The following is a 12,335-nucleotide window of genomic DNA, read 5'->3' on the forward strand; positions in this document are numbered from 1 at the left end:
GATAAATCATATTGGATAGCTTGTGACTTTTCCATTGATACCTTACATGACATAGTTTGTATAAGATGTGATGCAACTGTCTAACAGTGGCAATATTATGTTTCAATCATACAGCGTCACAGCATCCAAAAGTGGCACACACCTTACTGTAAAAAAATTTAATAAAATGTCAAAGATTTTACAACACAGACCCTTTTAAAATACTGCTTTAAAATATACATTTTTCTTCCCAACAAAACTGAAGAATTAGTAAAGGCATCAGAGGACAAGCCATAAAGTGACCCATGTAAATAAATACAGAGCTCTACAGAGAGGAAAAACAGCACAATGCATTGTCAAAGCATAGTTATCAGAAAAATTGTTAAAAATTGACCCTACATATATTTTAGTTAAATCTAAAGTGAAGGAAGGGCTTTCTAAATCACTTTTATTATGTATTTCAGCCACATTACCCATTTCCAGAAGATTCATATGAATATTACCTACTTATCAGCCCTTATGAGATTAAAACTAAGATTTGCAACAAGCTCTGCCCTCCCTGAAATGTTTTTTTTTAAATATACCAACTTGTATTTGTTGGAAAGTGGTCTTTAATTGGATTTTTAAAAAGACAGATGCACTTCAAGGGACAAGTGGAATCATTTTATTTGTCGCTTTAGTGGTGCCAAAACAAGAATGAGGACTGGAACAGAAAGGAAGCAACCATTCACAGCACAGATCTGGAAAGAATTAGAGATAAGCAGATCCTCTGCAAGTTCTACTGTGGTACAGGATCCTATTTTAGAAATCATTACACTGACTGCTACAGCGCAAGCCAATCTGGTCCAAGAACAGATTTTGTCTTTTAATTCCAGAGCCATTAAAGATTGTGAAACAAGTACAGGCTTCCAAGACTTGGCTTATTACCTTATTATTCCAGCAATATCCTCTGGTAGGGAATCTATATAAAAGTACAGAGACTGTTTCCAAACAATGTATTTAAATCTCCCCTACATGCTGAAGGCCTCACCACAGCCAGAAATTAAACCAGTATTAACAAAAATTGTTTCTAAGTTTATAAAACAATTAATAAAGCAGCCACTAATTTAGTTCATTTACTGGCCCAATTTTAGCCACTTCTACTGTAACCATTTTCATGACTCTTGTAATTATTCAGCATTTCAAAGTGAAGACAAGAAGTTTTTCAGGTCCATCTTCTTCTGGCTCTTTTGTTTTTCTTCAAGATTAAGCAACCATTTTAGCTGAGTAAAATGAAATTTAGGGTTTTTGGGAGTCTTGGGGAAAGAACTGGATGGTGACTGTCCAGACATGCATGTTCTGAAAAGCAAAGCAAAACAAAACAAAAATCAGATAAATCTCTTATTAAAAAGTGAGGCTGGAGAAATAATGTAATTTTATGGTCGGATTTTGAAAATGGTTGTGTACATAAAATTCAGGTGCACAATTACTTAACTGCAAACATAACTTATGCATTGTGTGTGAAAGTGAGCTGTGAGAAGCACAACTATCCAAATATGTTTGAAAGTACTGAGTCTGTGCACACAATTACATACGTGCTTAGAAAATAAAACCCTAAATGGTATCTCACACTAAGGCTGAAGTTTATTTTTTTAAAAACACCCAGAAGTGATACTTTTTACCCCTAGTCACTCTTTTTATTAGACCCTTTGGACTTCTGCAATTTAAAAAAACAACAAAATAACAACTTGTCTTCCATTTCAGATCAGAGAGATTACTAAATGACTTGTCTGAACTCCCTTTCCTGACTTCTAGTACTGTGCCCTATTCACTGTTGCCTCTTTAGGTAAAATGGAAATAGGCACCTGGAAGTTGATGCTGGACTCTTGCTTGTAGATCCAGATTTACTGTGGTTTAAGGGTGTCATTTTGTTTGCAGATATCGGAGTCTTTGGATCTGGTTTACACATCGGAGTACCAGAACGGCTTGTTGCTGTTGCCAGAAAATCTCTGCTTTTACCATGATGTCTTGTTGTTTTGTTGCATGTGTTGCAAGTAACCAGCTATGAAGAGAGGAAAGGAAATGTTTTCTCTTCTGTCAGTCTTTCCCCATTTTAAATGTAGAAGGCATTGGTGACTAACACTTTTAGACTGATCCAAACTGCTCTTCAAAATTACAGAGTGAATCAAGCTGCTTAAATACTTACTTGTGTGAAGCAGAGAGACATAAAAAGCAACATCAAATCCACCTCTAGCTTTCTCCTTTAAACCACTTAAGCCATCAAATCCCCCAGGGTCTGACTAGAAATGATTCCAATCCCCTGGAAACTAATTTCAGGGGACTTTTAATACTGAATTGCAAACACATGGAGTGAAACACAAAAAACAATGTCACAACAAAAAGACTAGACAACATTAAAAGTGGCTCTGACTGTACAATACTCTGAATGTACCTCAGTGGGATTCATGTTTCACCACAAACATACAAGAAACCGGAAAATGATCAAAATGTATTTTAAAATTAATTTTTTAATTTACACCTCTATTTAAATATACAACACTTTTTTGCAAACAAGGAGTCCTTGTGCCACCGATGAAGTGGGTTATAGCCCACGAAAGCTGATGCCCAAATAAATTTGTTAGTCTCTAAGGTGCCACAAGGACTCCTCGTTGTTTTTGCTGATACAGACTAACACAGCTACCCCTCCGGAACACTTTTTTGGTGAGTCTTCAGAAAAAATGATATTAAAAATCCAAAATCTTCAAAAATAAAAATATGCACTACTGATAAAAAGAAACAAGGTAACCCATTGGTATGGAGAGAAGGAGAACCACACAGGGAGAGTGGGACTAGAGGGTATCTACTAAAGTTCAGTAGGGTCAAAAGGGAAGCAGCTGAGTGGGCATATATTAATAGAGAGATTAATATATTAATGTCATATATTAATAGAGAGATTGTCTGAGACACTGCTCCCATCACATAACATCTCTTATAAGTACACCAACTGCTTTCACAGAAAATAATAGGAAAGCTTTTAAATTTATTTTAGCTCTTTTTAATGGATTCAGCTAGAAACAAGGAGAATCAAAACAATATGACCTGCCTGCTCTCCACAGAAGACCACCAGTGGTCCACAACCCAAAGTTTGGGAACCAATGACTTAGGCAAAAATCTTTTTAACAGCTGATCTTCCATTAACTGATGAAACATATCTGCAAAAAAATGTACAGATGATACCTCTAGGAGTTTTAGAACACTGCAAAATAGAATACGGTAATTTTATGCAAATTGCAAAGTTAGCAGAATGCTTAAACCAAGATTAAAGTATCGCTAATGGCTAAGAAAGGTCTTGTAAACATAGCCTGTCAGCTTGTTGGTTTAAGTCTCAGTCAACCTTGCTCCTAATGTGTCATTTTCTACAGTAGGAGCTTATACGGCGCTACAATGGTAATTTTGGGAGCTGTCAGTTCCTGATAGTATTTTAAGTGTACAGTACCAGAAACATTTCAAGCACAATCCAAGTAGCAAATTGCAACCAAATAACAGTAAGTATGTAAGTCAATCTTGATCTTAACTTGGACAGATCTTAATGAGATTGTCAGTCTGTCTGAAACAGAGCAGATGGTATTATTACTATGTTTAAATCCCAATTCAAGGTCATTGCATGGAGATTAGAATGGACCACTAACTATAAACTCACATTTATATGGATGCCTGCTACATTCTGAGAATCTGTCCAGCTAACAAACAAATGTATATTTTTGCTTAAAAACCTGTTACAGCTCTGCAGCAGGTCACAGTTTATGTCAATATTTGTTTGTTTTTTTTTTGGGGGGGGGGTACACATAGCGGTACATACACACCTTGCCAACTACTCCGTAGTATCATTACTTAAGTTTGTTTGGGCAAGACCACCCACATTATTGGAACAGGAAGAGACACACTGAATATCAGCTGTCTAAAATGACAGTTCCTCAAATCTATCCGAAATGTTTGTAATATCACACCAGTGAATAATAAAAGCAAAATTTCCAAGTTCACAGTGGTCCACAAGCCCTTCAAATGGAAACTAACATTTTGAGGGGAGGGAATTTGCTTCATTGTGTAATGTGTCTATCTGAAGTGCCTATAGCTTTGACATATAAGTGATACTAGTTAATGATTATGAAACTTCCTCAACCCAATCTTGTTGTTGGTGCTTCAGATTTCTATTGTTGCAAATTCTGGCACAGGAAATTATAATCAGTAGTTTCCTCATTTCTTAGAAAGCTGTCCAATCTGACCACAGGACATGCTCTGAAGACTCAATGTTGTGCCCAGTGGAGTGTCGTCTTCATTTATTAAGACATCTGTCTATATAATTGTTTTAATAGATTTGTATGTCTCTATAGCACTACATTAAAGGTATATATAGTTATTCTCTGCATGACAGCTTCAGAACTTGAACACTTCTCCATTTTAATCGTTCTGGAATATAATGAAGATCATGCAGTAAAGTGAAACATGTTAGCATTGTTTACTATATTTTGTGTTAACAAGCGTCTTCCCTTGCCCCTTAATGACTAGTTTCATTATTTTAATGAAGTTACTTTGGATTTACACATTGGTGTAAATGAGAGCAAAAATCAAGCCCAAAAAGCATTCTGAGACCTCCCCTAATGCAGACTGGTTTGCAGCACTGGGTAAAGTGCCTTTTCTTGGTGATAAAGCACTGTGCTCTGGGGTAGAAATGTATATTTTAACCCAGTAGACAGGGGAGGCCAGTTATTCATTTTTCCTTCTTACTGGATTGTTTCCACTTTCTACTCAGCAAACAAGAACTCACTGATTGGCTATTCATTACTGAATATTAAACACTGGTCAGGGAAGTCTCACACAAAATGGCCACCCAACCCAAGATTGTTTGAGCTTCCTCTTGGAGACACCAGAAGCTGCTCAGGCAGTTCACACTCAATTTGAAAAACGCTGACAAAGAAACAAACCAAACCAACAAAATTGTCGCACTGTCTGACATGTGAGACTACGTCACTATGGATATCCTCGCCCTCAAAATATAAGCAACTGGGACAGTATTAATGTGTTACTAAGCACTTTGTGTGTGTGTATGAACTTTTGATCTCTTCCAGAAATAATTTACTCTCATTTAGGTACACCGCTTCACAACCGACTTCTAAATGGGAGCCTGGTGACAAGTGTTTCCTCCAGGCATAGCTGTCCTTGAAATCTTCAGGCCTCTACACAGCATTTTGCAGCCCACGGGAGTGAGCATCCCAGCCCGGGTTGACAGACTTGGTCTAGAAGAACTTTCACTAGTACTCAGCTGTCCAGACAGAGATTTGAAGTGTGACTCAGAGTATGAAACACCCCGCACTCCCTGGGTTTCAGCGCCTGAGCCACAGCTTCAAAGCCCTGTCTATAGAGTTATTTTCAGAGCACTAGCACGAGCCCCACTACCTAAGTCTATCAACCCGGGCTGAGAGGCTCGCTCCCATGGGCTCCAAAACACTGGGCAGACATATCCCAAATGGATAAATAAGAAAACAAGAAGTCAGGCAATAAGAGTTAATGTTCCAACGGCAACTTTAACTGGGATTATGATACACGTGCTGTATGCTTTATCATAGACATTTTATGACAAACAGGAACATTCAGCTTATACACTTAAAAAAAATGTCCATCACAGCCAAATTAGTGTAACTGCTGGAATCTTAACTTTTAACAGGCTTTTCAGCTTTGATTTCCTCTTTTTTTAAGAAAAGGGGGAAAACTTACCTCTACTTAATGATGTTAGGATTTACCTGGCCCCAATTAGGCTCTGCAGGTCATAACACTCTTGAGTGAAGAGGGTGGAAAAAGACAAGCATCTTTGCTGCTGCTAGTTTAGCTGGAGACACTTCTGCAAAACCGCACAAATGGACTAGCAGTACACTTTACACCAAGAACATTCTCAACAAAAAGTGATCTTCACAAGTGGTTTGTTTTTTAGATAAAATTTTAGAATATGCAGATTGTGGCTTCTATACATTTTTGCAGCCATGTGTTTGAGGTTTGGGGATTTTTCCACCTGCCATTTTCTCATCTCCTTATTGTTAGAGTCAGTTTTTTTGTTTTAAAATTCTTTGTGTGTGTATCTGAATAGAAGTTACCCCAACAGGAAAGTTACATAGAAAAAGTTGCTATGTTATGATGAAATAATCTTATGGATTGCAAGCTCAATTTCTAAACAGAAAAACTTCCTATCTTCTTTTATTCCTTCTCTCGTTGAGGGAAATAAATGCTCCAGGGAATGAACAAACCCAGTTATCGTGTTAATTGGAATAGCAATCTTACCAGAACACTTCTTGAGTCCTTGTACTTTTTCAAAAGCTTTGTCTGTTTCAAATTGAGTTTATGGTTCTTTGCCTCCCGATTAAGAAGTTTCTGTATCCGTGGAGTCAGTTTCATCTTGGGTTTGATACGTACTCTGTGGTTATCAGGAACCAGAAACTGGAAACAGTAAGGGCATATCCTTTCTCTGTTGGTTTTGTTATCTACAGACGAATAAAGGCAACACAGTAAAACCCTAAATGAACGTCTCTCTGTAAGTATGTTTTAGAGGTGAACATATATTACAGCTATTAAACCACTAATTTATAGCATACTGTAAATTGCGCATTGATAAGGGCATGACAACCTTTTTTCTAGCATTTAAAAAATATTATTCAGGTACAAGTACTTTGTTCAAACTGTTCTGTTAGAAGTGTTCCTGTGTCAGCACGAGATACATGATTAATTTGATTCTGCATTTCATACTTAGCAAAAACTCAAGAGGAAGCCAAATGTTAAAAAATAATCATATAGTATTGTGTGTACAGTTACACATAATAAGGCACTCTCCAAGGGGTAATTGTACCAGAAAAATACATTCCATCTTTCTTCAAAATCTTACATTCTGAGAACCACATTCCTGCAAGAAACTTCCTGAGGCACACTCCTGTGTCAACATAAAACCTTACTGAAGTCAAAGGTGGACTGCCCTTGCTAAGCTTCTTCCAAGACTGAAATTTAGTTAAAAATATAATAGTGTTAGAATCAAAACAGGCTGATGAAAGGCCAAATTCAGGCTTGATGTGAATGGATGCAGTATGGAGAGATGGTCCCACATCTGCCTCACTGCATCCCATTCCGGATAACATTAAATCAGACATAAGTGGTAGCCACAGAAGAGTCTACCAAAGGGAAAATATTTCCCAATTCCCTCTGATAAAGGATTTCCCTCTGTTACCCTGTTTTTGAGGGTGGAGGAGGAGAAGTGATCATGTTCTAAAAGTCACATCATGCGTTCTGAGCAGTTCAAAAGCTGTGAATTGAGCTTGCCTATCTGGCTCCGATTTAAAGAACCAAACCCACTGAATTGTTTAAACTTGCCTTTTTTGGAATGAAGCGTCCACCTGGGGGAGGAAAAAGAACAGGGTTACTGACCAAGTGACAAGTCACTGCACACCAGTCCCTGAAGCTCGGGCAGCAGGAGGCACTGGTTTGAGACCGAGCCACCCCATGCATGGGATCCTACCCTGGGTATAGGCTGTCCCCTACAAGGAAGTGTTGTGGAGAGAAGGTGGGAAGCCAGGAGGGGGGCAGCAGGACACACGGACAGCTGGCTGCGGGGGGTGGACAGATGTCAGCCTGGCACAAGGCAGTCACAGCAGCTCGGCCCAAACGTGCGGGGCTCACCCAGCCAGGGCTCCTGCAGGCGTCAAGAAACCAGGACCACGTGGTGGTTGAACACGAGGGTGACGGGCCATGACTCGACGGGGCCGTCATTACGTCACAAATTGGAATGCCGTCGGTCTTCTCCCCACCCCCTCGGAAAGGGGGACCGCGCGCCAGGCTCTTACATCAGGAATCGGGCCTGAGCCGGGCACGTGCCCATCAGCGCCCGAGCCGCCCCTTCCAGGAACCGCCGGCGCCTCGACATCCCCGCGAGAGCGAGAGGCGCGCGCACACCCCGCCGCGACCGGTCCAGCGCCGCCGACTTTCCTTCCGGTGTGAAGCGCGGCGCAGGGTCCAGGCGGAAACAGCAGCTGCGGCACAAACGTTCCGGCCTCCCCCGCGGGAGGGAGAAAGAGCGCGTCGGGCGGGGTCGCGGCCGGGCCGGGCCCCTCCCCTCGCACGCTCAGCCCCGGGGCGCCGTCAAAAATATCGCTTCCTGTGCGAGGCGCAGGCGGGACAGAGGTCCCTGGACGCGTAAAGCTGGGCGGGAGCGCGGCCGCGCTGCCCTGGCGTGCGGGGAGCCGGGACTCGGTGCCGCGCGCTGGGTGTGTCGCTCCAGGGCTCCCCGGCCGGCCTGGCCGGCCCCCCCCATGGACTCGCCTGGGCCGGGGCCCCCCAGTGCTGCGCAGGCGCGGTCTGTTCCTGGGGCCCCTTGAGCAGCTCCCGGGGCCGGTTTACACTGCAGAGTTTTGGTCTTTCTAGCAGGGTTGTGGCAGCCCCCAGCAAGCCGTGAATCCTCACAGGCGGGGGTGGCCGGCCCCGTGCCCAGTGATCTGCCCTGCCCTGTTGTTGGTCACTGTGGCACTCATCATGGACTTCATTAGCTAATGCCCAGAAGTCAATCTGATGAAACGCTGAGCGGGCGCTCACCACCGCCCAGGAAAGGCCTGTCAGATACATGTGCCGGTGCAGAATTAATTACCATGAATCCCAGCTGCAGTGATGCTGATGAAATAGCCACCTGCCCAAAAATGGAACTAGTTAACTTAGCAATATTGCAATGAGAGCTCAAAATGTGGTGTTTTAGGGGAGCCTTACCACAGTGCCTTGCTGCATCCCTGTGTCACATGTTCTCCTTGTCATTTCCAGAAAGGAGACAGCTTTTGGCAAGGAAATGTGAGAATGAAGCAAACATACATTTTAAAAATCATTGAATGTTTTTAACAATAAACAATCATCTAGTATAAACAGTAAACCTTTCCATTTTTAGTTGCTTTCCCTAATATTAAGCATGTTTAAATGTGTGAGTGACCCATCCCCCATGCTGTAGAGGAAGGCCAAAAAAAGGGGGGGGGGGCGTGAGGGGGGTTGTCAAGGCTGCTTTCACACTTTGAACTTTAGGGTACAAATGTGAGGGCCTGCATGAAATTTCCAAGCTTAACTACCAGCTTAGATCTGGTCTGCTGCCACCACTCTCGATGCTAATTCCCTTCCCTGGGTAGCCTTGAGAGACTCTTCACCAATTCCCTGGTGAATACAGATCCAAACCCCTTTGATCTTAAAACAAGGAGAAATTAACCATTCCCCTTCCTCCCTTCCACCAACTCCTGGTGGATCAAGATCCAACCCCCCTTGGATCTAAAAACAAGGAAAATAAATCAGGTTTTTGAAAAGAAGGCTTGTAATTAAAGAAAAGGTAAAAAATCATCTCTGTAAAATCAGGATGGAAAATAACTTTACAGGGTAATCAAACTTAAAGAGCTCAGAGGACCCCCCTCTAGCCTTAGGTTCAAAGTTACAGCAAACAGAGGTAAACACCCTAGTAAAAGGTACATTTACAAGTTGAGAAAACAAAGGTAAACTAACACGCCTTGCCTGACTGTTTACTTACAAGTTTGAAATATGAGAGACTTGTTCAGAAAGATGTGGAGAGCCTGGATTGATGTCTGGTCCCTCTTAGTCCCAAGAGCGAACAAATTCCCAAACAAAGAGCACAAACAAAAGCTTTCCCTCCCCCCCAAGATTTGAAAGTATCTTGTCCCCTTATTGGTCCTTTGGGTCAGGTGTCAGCCAGGTTACCTGAGCTTCTTAACCCTTTACAGGTAAAAGGATTTTGTAGTCTCTGGCCAGGAGGGATTTTATAGTACTGTACACAGGAGAGCTGTTACCCTTCCCTTTATAGTTATGACAGGGGTCTTTGCCAATCTGACCCAGGGGAAAATTCTTTTCCAACCCCAAATATGGTGACAAATTAGATGCTGAGCATGTGGGCAAGACCTGCCAGCCAGACACCTGGGAAAGAATTCCCCATCTAGTGTCCTATCACCAGCCATTGGAGATATTTGCTGCTAGCAGTTGCAGATTAGCTACATGTTATTAGGTGAGGTTCTGTGGCCTGCAATGTGCAGGTGGTCAGACTAGATGATCATGATTCTGACTTTAAAGTTTGAGTCTCTGTTCTGGAGCTATCTGCAGTGAAAATCCCCAGTATGGACACTTACTGTCTGAGCAGAATATCTCTGGGTATCACAGAGTTCTCAATAATGGAAACAGGATTCTGTTCTTATATCTGTTTTCCCCATTGCTGCTGTCCTCTAGGATGCTGATTCTGGGCCCCCTGGTTAGTAACTACAGATCATGGCTGGTGCTCCTTTTGATCTGCATAGTCGGTGGGCTTCCAAACTAAGTGGTTCTAGTGTCTCATCTATCTGTTGTGTCTTCTTTTATACTTAGATTATAAACTCTTTGGGGTAGGGACTGTCTTTTTGTTCTGTATTTGTACAACACTTCACACAATGGGATCCTGGTCCTTGATTAGGACTCCTAGATCTTATGGTAATACAAATAATAAATAATAATAATTCTCCAGTAGCTTTCTTAATCTCAGTCTCCTGTTCATATGTAGAAGAAGAAATCACGGCTCACCAATCTTTTAGAATTCTTTGAAGGGGTTAACAAATATGGACAAGGGTGATCCAGTGGATATATTGTACATCAGGGGTAGGCAACCTATGGCACGCGTGCCAAAGGCGGCACGCAAGCTGATTTTCAGTGGCACTCACACTGCCCGGGTCCTGGCCACCAGTCTGGGGGGCTCTGCATTTTAATTTAATTTTAAATTAAGCTTCTTAAACATTTTAAAAACCTAATTTACTTTACATATAACAATAGTTTAGTTATATATTATAAACTTATAGAAAGAGACCTTCTAAAAACGTTAACAAGTATTACTGGCACACGAAACCTTAAATCAGAGTGACTAAATGAAGACTCGGCACACCACTTCTGAAAGGTTGCCGACCCGTGTTGTACATATACATATTGTACCAACTGCTGAGCTTGAATTGATATGCAAATTAGATACAATCAATTTAGGCTTAAATAGAGACTGGGAATGGCTGAGCCATTACAAACATTAAATCTATCTCCCCATTTAAGTACTCTCACACTTCTTATCAAACTGTCTGTACTGGGCTTTCTTTATTATCACTTAGAAAGTTTTTTTTCCTCTTACTTAATTGGCCTCTCAGAGTTGGTAAGACAACGCCCACCTTTTCATGCTCTCTGTATGTGTATATATATCTCCCCAATATATGTTCCACTCTATATGCATCCGAAGAAGTGGGCTGTAGTCCACGAAAGCTTATGCTCAAATAAATTTGTTAGTCTCTAAGGTGCCACAAGTACTCCTGTTCTTTTTATAGATTTTTAGAAAGCCTTTGATAAGGTCCCGCACCAAAGATTCCTAAGCAAAGTAAGCTGTCATGGGATAAGAAGGAAGGTTCTCTCATGGATCAGTAACTGGTTAAAAGATAGGAAACAAAGGGTAGGAATAAAGGGCAATTTTCAGAATGGAGAGAGGTAAATAGAGCTGTCTCCTCTGTTTTCTGTACCGGGACCAGTGATGTTCAACATATTCATAAATGATCTGGAAAAAGGGGTAAACAGTAAGGTGGCAAAATTTACAGATGATACAAAACTACTCAAGATAGTTAAGTCCAAAGCAGACTGTGAAGAGTTACAAAGGAATCTCACAAAACTGGGTGACTGGGCAACAAAATGGCAGATGAAATTCAATGTTGATAAATGCAGAATAATGTACATTGGAAAACATAATTCCAACTATACATACAAAATGATGGGGTCTAAGTTAGCTGTTACCACCCAATAAAGAGATCTTGGAGTCATCGTGGATAGTTCTCTGAAAACGTCAATGGGCAGCAGCGGTCAAAAAAGGGATACAGAGTAAGAGAGAAAATATCATAATACCTCTGTATAAATCCATGGTACACCCATATCTTGATTACTGCATGGAGATCTGGTCGCCCTATCTCAAAAAAGATATATTAGAATTGTAGAAGGTACAGAGAAGAGCAAGAAAAATTATTAGGAATATGGAGCAGCTTCCGTATGGAGAGGTTAAAAAGACAGACTTTTCAGCTTGGAAAAGAGATGACTAAGGAGATATAGAGGTCTATAAAATCTTGATTGGTGTGGAGAAAGTGAATAAGGAAATGTTATTTACTCCTTCACAACAAAAGAACTAGGGGTCACCCAATGAAATTAATAAGCACCAGGTTTAAAACAAAAGGAAGTACTTCTTCACACAATGCACAGTAAACCTGTGGAACTCATTGCCAGGGGATGTTGTGAATGTCAAAACTATAAGAGGGTTCAAAAAAGAA

The 12,335-nt window shown here is 41.2% G+C and overlaps 1 protein-coding gene across 1 annotated transcript; it reads right to left on the minus strand.

Moving 5' to 3' along the window:
* Nucleotides 1-620: 620 nt before the first annotated feature.
* Nucleotides 621-8,233, minus strand: C2H18orf21 (chromosome 2 C18orf21 homolog). Its single transcript, XM_034761363.1, has 5 exons — nucleotides 7,836-8,233; nucleotides 7,366-7,388; nucleotides 6,289-6,488; nucleotides 1,824-2,020; nucleotides 621-1,317 (listed from the first exon to the last, which is right to left on the minus strand). The coding sequence occupies exons 1-5, from the start codon at nucleotides 7,913-7,915 to the stop codon at nucleotides 1,161-1,163; spliced, it is 657 nt and encodes a 218-aa protein (XP_034617254.1). The 5' UTR covers nucleotides 7,916-8,233; the 3' UTR covers nucleotides 621-1,160.
* Between the last annotated feature and the right edge of the window lie 4,102 nt (nucleotides 8,234-12,335).

The sequence above is a fragment of the Trachemys scripta genome, chromosome 2 (assembly GCF_013100865.1).
Source record: "Trachemys scripta elegans isolate TJP31775 chromosome 2, CAS_Tse_1.0, whole genome shotgun sequence".
In the NCBI taxonomy this organism is placed as follows: Eukaryota; Metazoa; Chordata; order Testudines; family Emydidae; genus Trachemys; species Trachemys scripta.